General features: G+C 41.0%; 1 protein-coding gene across 5 annotated transcripts; it reads left to right on the forward strand.

Moving 5' to 3' along the window:
* Positions 1-2,601: 2,601 nt before the first annotated feature.
* On the forward strand, positions 2,602-13,495 carry rflna (refilin A). 5 transcript variants are annotated; one of them, XM_039015387.1, is made up of 4 exons: positions 2,602-2,760; positions 3,018-3,387; positions 10,264-10,373; positions 11,448-13,495. In XM_039015387.1, exons 2-4 carry the CDS (start codon positions 3,172-3,174, stop codon positions 11,779-11,781), a joined length of 660 nt encoding a protein of 219 aa, XP_038871315.1. In that variant the 5' UTR covers positions 2,602-2,760; positions 3,018-3,171; the 3' UTR covers positions 11,782-13,495. The 5 variants fall into 5 exon arrangements, with proteins under 5 accessions (XP_038871315.1, XP_038871446.1, XP_038871378.1 ...); XM_039015518.1 differs by having other exon boundaries at positions 3,161-3,387; XM_039015450.1 differs by lacking the exon at positions 2,602-2,760 and adding an exon at positions 2,767-2,906.
* Positions 13,496-14,592: the final 1,097 nt, after the last annotated feature.

Raw genomic sequence — 14,592 nt, forward strand, 5'->3', positions numbered from 1 at the left:
CCTGACTACTCCCACAGCACAGCCCACACTTCCTGCCACAGTGAACTCCTGACTACTCCCACAGCACAGCCCACACTTCCTGCCACAGCTCCACTCCATCACAATAACACTAAGATGAAAACAGCCATAAGAAAACAAGATAACATGTGTGCAAGCTTAAAATGCATTAAATTAATTACACATTATAGATCTTAGACAACAAAGCAAAGCATAGATTTATGATAGTTTTATAAGGACCTAAAAAACATAATTCATGATTTCCTGGGCATCTGCTGTAATTACCATGGAGAGCTGCTGAACCATCAAAGACTCAATCAACTTCCCCAGACACACACTCCCTCCTCTGCAGCATTGTGTATTTGTGCTCTGATTTCCCTCTTGGCAGGGTTGATGTTGGTAAGAGTAACTGGGGAACCTTCAACAAGGGTTCCATTCTTCATCCTGCTGGGCTCTGATGACTATCCTGTCGGTTAGACTGAGCTCGGGTCTGCTGTAGCTCCATACTCATATAGTTACTGGGAGTCATACAGCATTCCCACCCTGTCCCGAAATATACTGGGCAAGACATTTTTACGCGCACACACACACACACACACACACACACACACACACACACACACACACACACACACACACACACACACACACACACACACACACACACACACACACACACACACACACACACACAAATACACAAATACACACACACAATTTGAAGAGAAAATAGGTTGTGTCAAACTGTCAGGTGCTGGCATAAGATGCTAAATGCGAAAGCATATTCAAACTGAACACTAAATGTTTCCAAATGACTAGCATTACTGTTGAGACATTGATTTTATCAATGTCATCATACAAATATAGTGCTTATTAATCCACTAAATACCTTTGTGTTGTTTCTTCATCTCCACCCGTCTATAGGCCTACAGAGTCCAATCTCATCATGCTGCTGCTATACATTTGTGACTTGTACACTGTGTATTTACAATCATTGTGGCACTAATCTATCTCCATACGTCTGTGAGAAGAGTGGATAGGCATTTCCATTGAATAATATACACTCCCCTCCTCTAATCTGAGTCTAGGGGACCTGACAGTGTTTAATGGCATTCTTGATATTTGCTCCACAGTAATAGAGAACAGCAACAGAAAACAAAACGTATGGTATAGTATATAATGTACTATATAATAACAACAACAGCCTAACGAAAAACCAAAATGACCTATACATTGAGTGTACAAAGCATTAAAAACACCTTGGGCCCTCAGAACAGCCTCAATTCTTCGGGACTTGACAAGGTGTCGAAAGCGTTCCACAGGGATGCTGGCCCTTGTTGTCTCCAATACTTCCCACAGTTGTGTCAAGTTGTCTGGATGTCCTTTGGGTGGTGGGCCATTCTTGATACACACAGGAAACTGTTGAGCATGAAAAACCCAGCAGCTTTGCAGTTCTTGACACAAACCAGTATGCCTGGCACCTACTACCATAAGGCACTTAAATCTTTTGTCTTGCCCATTCACCTTCTGAATGGCACACATACACAATCCATGTCTCAATTGTCTCAAGGCTTAAAAATCCATCTTTAACCTGTCTCCTCCCCTTCATCAACACTGATTGAAGTGGATTTAACAAGTGACATAAATAAGGGATCATAGCTTTCACCCGGATTCACCTGGTCAGTCTATGTCATGGAAAGAGTTCATAATGTTGTATAGACTCAGTGTACATTAGATTGTCACAAGAGTTTTCACAATGACAGTTCATTATACATTTTAAAGGCATGAAGTTAACATAACACAATTGATTTGAGCCAAATTAAAAGATCAATTATTTTTTGTAGTAAATTCCATGGCTTATTGTAGCATATATGCTATTCATTCAACACATGATCTCTCTTCTGTATAGCTACACTCACAATACTCCCACTTTCCCTGACTTTCTGAGTTATTAAGCAATAATGCACGAGGTGGTGTGGTATACCAATATACTATGCACGACGCTTCGCAGAGTGCCTGGATACAACCCTTAGCCATGGTATATTGGCCATATACCACAAACCCCGAGGTGCCTTATTGCTATTATAAACTGGTTACCAATGTAATTAGAGCAGTAAAAATAAATGTTTTGTCATACCCGTGGTATACGGTCTGATATACTACGGCTGTCAAACAATCAGCATTCAGGGCTCGAACCACCCATTTTATAATAAAGTATTGTAGGGCGGCAGGTAGCCTAGTGGTTAGAGCGTTGGGCCAGTAACCGAAAGGTTGGATCGAATCCCCGAGCTGACAAGGTAAAAATCTGTCGTTCTGCCCCTGAACAAGGCAGTTAACCCGCTGTTCCCCGATAGGGCGTCATTGTAAATAAGAATTTGTTCTTAACTGACTTGCCTAGTTAAATAAAGGTTACATTTAATATATATATATATATATATATATTATAATAGTGTAGTATCAGTCACAGAGCCCCAACTAACCTGGGAGGAGCAGTGCGGACGTGCTCGCCCTGTCGACTGTGCCTGGAACTGATCCAGATCATCAGGGCTGGATTGGCTCCAAGTGCAAAAAAAGCTGGCAGGCACATTGAAGAGGGACCTCTCCGAGATCCGGCTGTTCAGTTCAGCGCAGCGCAGACAGTCGGCTTGTAGCTGCCAGATAGACTGCTGCGTTACAGTGGGATAAAGTCATATTGTTTTATATGACTTCCATTGCTTTCTGGAACGTATTTGAATCGAGAATATAACGACAATATAATTTCTGGTTAGTTGTCAGGGAGTTTCTGGAATTTGCTTTCAGTTTCTTGCTTGTCAATTATTTATTATTTGAGAGTATTTGTTTGGGATGACATACTGTTTACCGACCGTCTGATGGAGATAAAACTGTTAGGCTATAATAACAAATCAAAGGTTTGTGAATTAGGGCTATAGCCCACTGGCGATTAGTGTGTAGCAAATTGAAGTTATGGTTTTATAATGTAATGACAATATTCTAATATTATTTCAAATGTGTTATTTTAGAAATCTGTTTTGAATGAAGAATTTGAACAGGGATTGCCCATCTCCGAATGACGGGATTTGTGCGCCTTTTGGGTTGCAGTCTTTCAAGAAAATTGGTTGGCTCGTCATCGCCTTGAGTGACTTTGCCTGGTTTTTGTTTTGAGCTCTCCCAGAAATGGTGGGGCATCTACATTTACAAGCTATGGATGACAGTCTGAAAGGAAAGAATCGGGAGGGACTGCTTGACAGTCCGGATTCGGGACTCCCTCCGAGTCCAAGTCCGCCCTTCTATTCGCTGTCCCCCGGTCTGCTCGAGTCGCGCTCCGGGAGTTGTACGACGCCAGTCGAGAACCATGGATACTATAAAAAGGAGAGCAAAGAAGGCAAACTGGTAAGCAACATTTGATAATGTGTTTTGATAGCTTACAAGTGCCGCTGGCTCTGCGCATTGTGCGCAACAAGTGCGCAATTCTGAATAAATAAATACAACTGAAATTGTTTGAGCAAGACCAGAAGGAATTGCAGCTATGTACCCTCCGATTGACTTTATTGTTACACCATGTGTCCGTCATGGTAGTATCTAAACTGTTTTGTTTTGAACAGATACATGAATTTGCACATTTCTTACTCCTAAACATCTGGTTTTCTTCTTACTTTTGGAATTTCACTGGTGCAGCGCATAGGCCTAGACATGTTCTGATTCAGTCTTATCATTAGAAATCATATAGTTGAATGAATTCTGACATGTCTTGATGATTGCTTGGATTCAGGATCATTAATCTCAAACAATAATAAACAAGTTTATGGATAAATTATTGATAGGCCTCAGATCAAACATCTAGGATCTGATCACCCAGTCCTATAGGCTACAAGTGTTATGTGTTATAATACTTGTAGGTATTATGTGTTATAATACTTGTAGGTATTATGTGTTATAATACTTGTAGGTATTATGTGTTATAATACTTGTAGGTATTATGTGTTATAATACTTGTAGGTATTATGTGTTATAATACTTGTAGGTATTATGTGTTATAATACTTGTAGGTATTATGTGTTATAATACTTGTAGGTATTATGTGTTATAATACTTGTAGGTATTATGTGTTATAATACTTGTAGGTATTATGTGTTATAATACTTGTAGGTAGTATGTGTCATAATACTTGTATGTAGTATGTGTTATAATACTTGTAGGTATTATGTGTTATAATACTTGTAGGTAGTATGTGTTATAATACTTGTAGGTAGTATGTGTTATAATACTTGTAGCCTATAGGACTGGATGAAATAGAACCAATGGTCTAGCTTTCTCTCATTTCTGTGTTAAAATGGATTCAATTGTTTGTGGTGATTTTGTCATTTGTAATAATTAACTTTTCACTGCAGAAACCCCAAGAGAAGCAGTGTCCAAAACACCCTCTCTGTTAATGTTCCATGAAAGGGATAGGCATCAATCTGGGTTATTTCCAATTGTTTTGATATGTTCTTGCCTCTTGAGTGAATATTTAACCATACTTAAGAGTCAATGAGGAATGTTACAAGAGAGTCACAGCGGATGTCAAACATCTCTCTCTGTCTGTCCCATTCGTGATGGAATAGTTTGCAAGTTCATTGGCAGTCCAGAGTTGAAGTGACCCATAGAAACAAACAGAACTCTAGGTCAATGTGTAAACACTTTAACCTTGTGAGTGTGTGTGGTGGTAGCAATGGAAATGGGTGAGGGGACAAAACAGAGTGTGATTGTGATTATATCTGATTAGTTCCTTGGGTCTGTTGTGGTCTCCATTACTGACAACTCTCAGGTTAATGCCCTCTAGTCGACCATGCTGCTGCTCGTGCAGAATATTACACTATAACCTGGCTTTACCCTTTCACTGCAGCCAATGCCAGCTTGGAAACCAGACAGCCCATACAGGCACATGCTTCGGCATGAAATCCCCAATAAATAGATAGTGTGAATAGTGCCTCACACCTGGGAGAGGACACACATTTGATGTATTATTATTTGATCAAGAAATGCAATTTGTGTAATGTTGGTTAGAAATAATAAGTTGTATCAATCGTTTGCTATGATTTGAGTGAAGTGTAGTAATCCCACTGAGGAACAAAGGTCATTTATATTTTAAAAATTGTTACCAAGGCACTCCTAATTTAGCTATCAAAGGAACATGTTCATACAGGTCTAGATGGCATTTATGTGTGCTTTTAGAGGGAAGCCAGCAGCCAACTGCACATACAGTACAATACAGTAGATGGGAGTTGCGTGACACTGGTTTGTTGAGGCCTGAAAGGGAGAGATATGGTCCTAATCCCCTGGATGTGGGGACTGGTGGAACTCCCCTGCTTTGTGGTTTCCCTTCAAACAGAAGCTTTGATTGGGGCTGATTCTGCTTGTGGTTCCAATACCTTTAATGGGATTGCATATGTATGGAAAAAATATATATCTTCCATTAGAAAAGGCTGGCAAAGCATTTTTTTGTGGGAGTTTGAGTGATTTTCTTTTATATACCGTATGTGCATGCTTGGCACTGGCAGTAGGCAGACATGCATGCACTTGTAGAAAACTTGACAAGCAGCATATCAGATGAAAGGAGGTTGTCAATGGAGGGGTGAGCAGGTTCAACAGTATCCCCTTGGATAGACATTTATTTGTATCACAGTCAAACTCCTGCTTTATATTCTCGTTATTAAATGGTTTATTACACTGTTATAGCTTCATATGGGGGGAGGCTGAGAGTCCCTCTCACCAGTCTGTGTTGTGGCCCAGTCAAGGAGCTCAGTCAGCACTATAAATATCCCTGCATTAGTGTATAGGACAGAAAGGAGACTCGTGTTGTGAGTCATCAGGTGCTTATTCCAGCTTTAGTGTTGATATTGATAGTGATGCTAGAGTTTGAGGACATCTACTATACTCAGTCAGAAGTTTACTGTGTGATGATGATGGGCAGAGTTTTTCCTTACTCCATGTTCTCGTGATCTACCTCGAGTGTGTGAGAGAGTTGCTCTTTGTCTGAGTGTGTATTGTACTGTATGTGGTTTTATGCTTAGCTGCACACCAGGTCGACTAGGTGGGTGGAGAAGTGCTTCCGGGAGAATGAGTTCCGTATGTGTCCAGCTGCCTGGGTACTGTAGATTAGGGATTAACATTTTCCCGAAGATCTACTAAATTTCAATACGGGTAATCATTTATATTTATCCCGAAAGTCCCGGGAAATACCACAAAAATTGGAAGTGCCCATTTAAAGCCAATATATGGTTACTATGCCAGGATTCTCGCAAAATAAGATTGTCACTGCGCCACATTTACACACTTGGCTGCGCCACTATGTAAATATTTCACAGCAAGTGAAACTGATGGTAACGATAGTGTAACTTTGATCGCCAATGACATTGTTGTGAATTGCGAAACAGGCCGTTCATAAATTCCCGAGCGTTATCATGTTCCTAAATTAATTCAGCGCCTTTCAGCAGTAGGCCTAGGCTACTGCATATGGACAAAGAGCGCGCTCGGGACTCACAGAGCGCACCCGGAGTAGGCTATAGCGTTATCGAAACATACAAACTTTGTAACCGCAGTCAAATAAAAGTCAAATGACCACGCTTGCTAGATAACCTCCAACGAATGACAGAATATCTCCTATTTGGCAAAATCGAGTTAATAATTATACAGATCAGCTCATAAATAACGGGGACATGAAGAGAGGACATTGTTTAAATATCAAGGTATCTTAACGGGGACCAACTAAAAAAATATATATCTACTCTCATACCGTTTGGTGATCACACATTCTCTACCAAAGCTCTCATATGGGCAGCAATACGAGACAACGCAAAGAAGTGGGGGAAATGTGATAGGCCTATTTTCACATAAGCTACATAGGCGAGACGTGCTTTGATAATGCTACCTATGGATTACAATATAAAGTTAGTAATTTTCATGCGAGAAGTAGTCAGGATTTGGGGTTTCAGTGGGATTGTGACGATAGGAAAATAGCTCTATATAAGGCTATATAAGACTACTACTCGAGTCAATAGATAAATGATACTATTGATGTAGGTTACATTATTGCATGCTAAATGTTTCTAGTCAGTGATGGATGAGCAAACGAATACATGAGCTACCACTTCCACTGGTCCAGCTAGAGTTCAATTAACCAAATATACAGACAGAGATTCAGTGAAGCAAAATCACAATGATTGATTATCAGACAAGTCACATGGTTTTGGTCGGGAGTTGGACAGGCTACTACACGAGAGAAGAGCAAAATCCACGTGTTGGCCGATAACATGCTAGTAAAATGTTCTGATCAACTAATATATGAGCAAACTAGAATAAAGAGTATCATTAACACTCACCTCAATTTAGCTAACATGTCCCCAGCCTAATTGTTCCCAAATATCCAAACGGAGATCAGTGAAAACTAAAATGTGACATTGATTGATGTATCTACAAGAGTCCCCACGGTTTGTCTCAAAACAGCTCGATGGCGCTGTCCCAATCAAAACGGTACTGAAAATATAATGTAGGTGACCACACACGACTATTGCTAAGAATTCATATAACGGTTGGATATGACTTTCGAAGTTTCAGTATAAGCAAGAATTTGATACATGCCTTCAATTGTATTAGCCTACTTTATTCCAATATTTTCATAACTAGTTGATCAGAACTAAACTGAGTTTTTCTCACCGCTTTTTCTAGTGCCCAACGGCTGTTTCCTTGTCTCTACTCTACAGTATAAGTCAATATAGCTTACTGTTTTCTAAAAATCTGGCTTTTTTGGGGGGTTCGGTCTCATTTCATTTCTGTTATGTTGGACCAGGCCTGGGCATCAGCTCACCGGGCTGGTGTAGGACCGGGATCACATTTTCAGTTCTAATGAGAACTCTAAACTGCATTCGGGTCTTGTGTGCAGTCCAGCAATGTCAATTATGCGTGTGCTTTCAATTTATGGCGACTTTGTGTGAAGTATATATGCTAGGCGAAAGGCTTCCATGTGACAACCTGTTTGGATAATGTGCTATGTGTGTGTTTTGTGGAAATGCTGTAGTGCGACATTAGGTGAAAATTTAATTTCCCTTGTCATTACATTTCTTTCGGGAAATGTGAAGAGTGGTCCCGGGACAGTCCCGCGATTCTGGTTGCCAATGTTAATCCCTACTGTAGATGGAGGAGCTCCTAGCCTGGAGCCCACCTACCATTCACAAGTGTTTACACTTTCAAAGGCTGCCAACATATTAATTCCCCTGGAAAAACAGCGAGGGTGCTGTTCCTGCCAGAGCACAGAAGACATGCCAATCACACTCGTTTAATATGATGATGACAGCAGCACACAGTGGAAAATTAATGACTTTGCAGATGAAGGTAGATTGACAGGGATTAACAGCAATGAGGGTGGCATGGTTATTGGTTACACTAGCTCTCATCTGAGTGAGAGTGATATACTCAGCAGAGTTGAAGTTGCAAGCTGGGGTACAGTACAGCCTACAGAGTGAGGTTTTGTCCGGTTCCGATTAGGGGGTTTGGGTAAAACAAGCTGTGTGCTGCACAGTGATTTGAGTGGCAACTCTGCTGTGCCCTTGGCCTGTTCTGACCTGTCCCAAGAGCAATTGTATGGGTTTGGAGAGACATGTGCAGCCAAACCTTAACATGTGACAACTTTCCTCGATCTACACTTTGTAATGACAGAGAGAGAAAGAGAGGGAGAGAAAGAGAGCTGGTGGGAACAGAATGATATAGCTGATCCAGGAAGTTTGTGTTTAGAGAGATCCTGTAATTACACATAAAAGTGTTAGTTGGACGTCTTGGACTCACAATAAAACATATTGTCTGGATGGCATTATGACTAGATGTCATCCGTGCGTGCCTCTGGGCTAAGACAGCAGCACTGTATAGACTTGGCAAAAGATTTAGAATTTGCTAATTGGTTCCAGAAGCAGTAGCTACAGTGTAGGGGTTTGTGCCTATGACTTTATTGGTCTCTAGGCAGACGGTGGGACAGGACAGCAGAGTCCCTATGCAGAGGCCTTCTCATAGGGTCTTTCTCAGTCAGAATGCTGGGTGTAACAGGTAAACCAAGTCTGGTTCAGACTAGACAGTATTTCACTCTCTGATGACATGGTCTAACCCGTTTGTCAGACTCAGCCATACGTGATATTTTTTTTTAAACCTTTATTTAACTAGGCAAGTCAGTTAAGTTCCAATTCTTATTTACAATGAAGACCTACTGGGGGGCAGAATGACATATTTTTACCTTGTCAGCTCAGGGATTCGATCCAGCAGCCTTTCAGTTACTGGCCCAACACTCTAACCACTAGGCTACCTGCCGCTCTAACCACTAGGCTACATACTCTGATGAGATGCATACAGTACGTACCATAAGGTTGACAACACTGACTACAAGGCTTCCTTCATTTACAGTCAATTGAAATCAAATGAACCGAAGCATGTATGTGATCTCTCTGGGACAGGGTTTGTTGTGTAGTGCAGACAGATAGACAGACAGACAGTAGCCTCTCTCCTGTCCTGGTCAGCCTTGTCTGCTCTTGGCTGGGCTGGTGTGGGTGTCTGGACTGGTGGCTCTCTGTGGGGTTGATTTAGTGGAGGCAGCAGAGCGGTTCTAATGGCTTGAGCAGGTGGAGCAGTGACGTTGCCCAGGTTCAGGACACAAAGAGGTGGAGGGTCACTCTCAACTAGCCCCCTCAGCTACACAACAGGCAGACATGCTGGCTGGCTTTTTCAGTTCTTTCAGAAGCATACCACTAGGCTGCTTGGGGGCTCAGTTAAAAGAGATTGACAGCTACTGTAACAATTCATATGGCCTTGTCCCACTATGTAATTATGTGAATGAAAAAAGTAGTGGTGTTCTGTTTGCTACTTGTTGCGTAGACATACATCACCATTTCCTCTTTCTAGCCAGGCTGTGTTCATCTATTGTAGCTGTATTGTGTGAATGCTGGGGGAGATAACACAGGACTCCTCTTGTGAGTTCCTGTCCTGTTATATGTGGATTCAGAGCCTGCATCTTTGCCAGCCAAAGAAACTGTTCTCTGTATTAGGTAGAGAGCACTAGTAGTGTGATCTCGCAGGACAGTCTGTGATGACACCTACTCTTACCTGAGAATCGATTCTGCCAGCTCACTTCCCTCACTTGCCAGCTCACTTCCCCTCACCACCAGTATGTTCGTTTTTATACATTAACGGGATAAAGTGATGGATTTATATGAATGGCCTGCCTAACCTCAAACCTCTATCCTCCCCTAGCTGCCGTACCTTCTCCTGAACTCAACGGGGACGGACCCGAGGGCACGCATGTACCCTGTGTTCTTTGGGGAGAGCATCGAGGTCAACCCAAAACCTGAAACAGAGATCAAGTGAGTGACCCTTCACCAAACTACATACAGAATGGGTTGCTATTAATAGTAGGGCTGTGACAGTCATGGAATTTTGGATGATGGTAATTGGCCAGCCAAATGACCGTGTTCACCGTAATAACCGTTCAAATAGCATTTCTTTAAAAAATATATCTATATACAGTACCAGTCAAAAGTTTGGACACACCTACTCATTCAAGGGTTTTCTTTATTTTTACTATTATCCACATTCTAGAATAATAGTGAAGATATCAAAACTATAAAATAACACATATGGAATCATATTGTAACCAAAAAAGTGTTAAACAACTCAAAATATATTTATATTCTTCAAAGTAGCCACCCTTTGCCTTGATGACAGCTTTGCACACTCTTGGCATTCTCTCAACCAGCTTCATGAGGTAGTCACTTTTGGTTACTACATAATTACATATGTGTTATTTCATAGTTTTGATGTCTTCACTATTATTCTAGAATGTAGAAAACAGTAAAAATAAAGAAAAACCCTTGAATGATTAGGTGTGTCCAAACTTTTGACTGGTACTGTGTATATACATTTTGACATACAGTACATTTTATCCTTCGCTCCTGACTGCATGTGCTGCCATAGAAATAGAATGAATAGAACAAGTGTCTCCATTTAAGTCAATGATGGCATAATGGGTGGACTGGCGACCATTGCAAAGTAGGAAGTAAAAGAAGGAAGTGTACCCAAATTTGTTGATTCATCTCAACTGACATTACAAAAAAACATTCCATTGCATGAGCCACATCAGTTAACACCACAATACCAGGCAGCGATTGCAAGTGTACCTATGAGTTTACAAGTCAAATTGCCACACGAATGCCCGGCCTTCTGGTCTTTAGTCAGTTGATCGCCCCTCCCCCCAAAAATAATGATAGTCTTCATCCATAACCGTCTGTTACACAGTAATTGTGTCAGCCCTACTTAATAGTGCCATCTAGTGATCAGCTTCTATACCAATTACTGCTTAATCTGTTACTTCATGTTTGCCCTTCAAAGTACTTCGGTACTTCAATACTTAATCCAATGTCTTTGGTTCTACTCCCCAGGTGTAACTCTGAGGTGAAGTACGACTCAGACAAGCACTACCGGGACCAGGTGTACTGCGCTCCTGTTCCAACGGTGACGTCCTACAGCGAGACGGTTGTTGCCATGCAGAACTGCACCTGGAGGAGTTACAAGTCACAGGTATACCTAGAGCCGCGCCAGAGGCCCCTGCACTACCAGAGCACCACCATTGTGTACCCCAAACACACCAAGAACACTTACCGCACCACGCTCAACTACAACGCTACGGGCTCCCGCCGCTGGTTTGTCTCCACCGTCCAGCTGGAGTCCAGTGAGGACAGCAGCCCTTGCATCATCTATACAGAGGACCTCTAAACCTGATCCCTGCCTGGCTAATCCTACTGTTATGGAATGGACACACACACACACACACAGTCATATTGCATAATATATTAGGGGTACTGTAGGGGAAGTACAGCGAATCACATAGGCCTTTAAAGAGCTGTACTTCATGGTTCATTATTTGTCTGATTGAGTTAAGCGCTGCCAGTCTGTAGCCTCGTCTCATCTCCAGACACACCTCTGATAGTTGAACATGACTAATTAAGGCTTGATGGTAGTATGTTACACATCTTGTTGACTGTCAATATGTATTATAGAAATGACATATTCATGAATGCTCAAAAGGGAAAATGTGTGAATACACAGACAGACTCATGAAAAGCAGCCTTTGTGTAAATGATGTGGGTATTCTGAAAAGAGGGGGAAACAGAAATGCAATACTTAGCATTTGAAAGATTGGACCAAAGATTTTGTATCAAAGGAGGTTTCACCCTAGTAGTGAGTCATGTCTTTGTCTCAACCTCATCGAACTGTCAGAAAGGACTCCTGCATTAGATCTACTTCACAACTGTGCATATTTCTCATCACAACATGTCCTGAGGGTGTCATGAGCATTTTCACCTCCAGTGATGTTGAACTCCTCTCTGCGGCTCTGCTGTCTTGCTTTGACACCAAACCACATCTCCATGACATAAACTCCAGAATCTGCCTTTTTTGTCTGATAGACAAAGGTCTTTTAAAGGAAAATATCACATTCTCTTACCATTTTCTACAACCAGTCAGAAACAGAGTCTTAGCAGACACCTTAAACAGCAGGCAGACAGACAGTCAATGTTTCTGTTATAGAATGCCTCTGGTGAAGGAGATGCTCTTTGTCGCTGCCATAACTACAACATGCCAGTTGGAAATGCCGAACTTGGATCCAATGAGGAGGGAGAGCAGAGCTAACCAGTTAATACTGTGACTAGCTGGGCAAACCTGAGGAACATTTCTGTCTGTTTTTAGACAGCTCTAACCTCTGATGTCCTGATTGTTTGGCAGACTGGTAAACACAACCATAAAAATCCCAACAGCTACTCTCTCTAGCACACTGTTGTAATATACTGGATAAGGAAATGGGTGGCTTGGATTTATATACTGCTGTCAGGTGATGTAGGAAAATAATAAAGATGTAATATAGATTATTAAGAATTGCCTGATCTGGCTCACAACCTCTTTTTGTCTGTCTTATATACATATGGATTATGGAACCTGGTAAATGTTGAACTGTGTATTATGAATTCAGATATCTTACCTCAGGTAAAAAAAAAAAATCTCTACTCTATTTCATTGAAAATGTGTATTCCCTACTTTTAATTGATATATTGAGCAATTTAAAAAAAATGCAAACTGTAGTTAATGTAGGTGTTGAAAATGTACAAAGAAAGGTGTGTTTTGTACACTCAAGAATATGGACAGAAGAAAGTAAGGAGAGAAAGTGGAGAGAGGCTGTGCAGTTTTATCAGCGGTTTTTGGAGGGTTTCTTGAGGGTTAAGATGTTCTGAATACTTACAATACTGAGGGTTTGAACCATAGGTATTATAGTGGCTTGCACAGAAAGATAGTTCACTGGAAAGATTGTTGTGGGTTTATGTGATGTGCAGAAGGTATCTGAGAAGTCATTATTGGTACGTTTGAGGTGATGAAAATCTAGGGGTCTGTTTTTGGTTGTTTTTCTTATTATTAAAGTTAGTGTTCGCTAACGGTTGATTTTGTTCTTGTAAAATACTTTCCTGTTGTATATGTGGTATTGAGGCATTCTCTTTATATTTTTGTATATTTTCTGTCAATCATCTTTTTTTGTTTTGGACAAGAGAAAATAATTTAAAAAGACAAATGTATATCTTAATTGAATAAAAAACGAAATTCCAAAACACAAAGTGCACTATGACCTCTTGTATTCTCAATATTTTATTTTCAGCAGATTAAAAGTGCCTAAAAGCCTGGAACACAAAGCTGCAGTTGACAACCTGACTTAAATTCACAGCAGCATTCCCATGGCTTCTCCAAAGTTAAAGATAGGGCCAGGAACAAACAATCCATACAGCCCCTCTGTTATTAAAGACAGGCCATTATTTTAATTTTGTGTTCACCACAAAGGAAAGGAATATAATTTTTCCAGCAGCAGCAGCACAGGAAAAAGGAAGTTCCCCAGACATAGAGCGCCAGGGAAAAGGTCACATTAAATGTGGCGCAACTAGTTAACTGTTGAAGGTTCTGCCCTGCCCTACACTTTCAGGAGTAAACGAGTGAGAGAAGGAGAGGAAAAATTTAAATGAGAAGCTCATAGACTTGAAAGTAAAAAGGCAGAACTTTCCCCATAAATGCTTATATCAATTACAGTCAACACTTCTACAATAAGCACAATCATGGTCGTTTCCAAAGCTTGAATATTTAGCATCTATAACTCAAGCACTATTCTGTCCCATAAATCCATCCTATTAATATCCAAGTGATATTAAAATAACAGCAGCTCTGCCTCTCTCGTTTGGCAGAGGGCACGTAGAAGGGTTTGGGTGTATGCCTCCGAGCCCCATGGTCTTCTCAGTAGCACAAATCCATCAGCACCTCCTTCCTCACTGAAGCTAATAGCACCAGACATGATTAAGATGTCACACAGGAGCTGTGACTGGGGCTTGGGCCCAACCAAGACTTTACAACTAAATGCTCCACTCTCATTTGTTCCTCTAAAGCTACAAGGCAGTCAGTTGTGAAATTGTAGCTAGTCTCAGCACAACAGAGGGATAAACATAAACATGAGAATAGTTGGTATAACCCAGAGCCATCTATTTAGAGATAAACTCT

Source organism: Salvelinus namaycush, chromosome 1, assembly GCF_016432855.1.
Source record: "Salvelinus namaycush isolate Seneca chromosome 1, SaNama_1.0, whole genome shotgun sequence".
In the NCBI taxonomy this organism is placed as follows: Eukaryota; Metazoa; Chordata; class Actinopteri; order Salmoniformes; family Salmonidae; genus Salvelinus; species Salvelinus namaycush.

What these genes read in the sequence shown, in the direction of transcription:
- rflna (XM_039015387.1), top strand. Translation starts at nt 3,172, where the DNA reads ATGGTGGGGCATCTACATTTACAAGCTATGGATGACAGTCTGAAAGGA. An exon ending in AGAGCAAAGAAGGCAAACTG is followed by an intron (nt 3,388 to 10,263) that starts GTAAGCAACATT and finishes ATCCTCCCCTAG; the next exon opens with CTGCCGTACCTTCTCCTGAA. An exon ending in AAACCTGAAACAGAGATCAA is followed by an intron (nt 10,374 to 11,447) that starts GTGAGTGACCCT and finishes TCTACTCCCCAG; the next exon opens with GTGTAACTCTGAGGTGAAGT.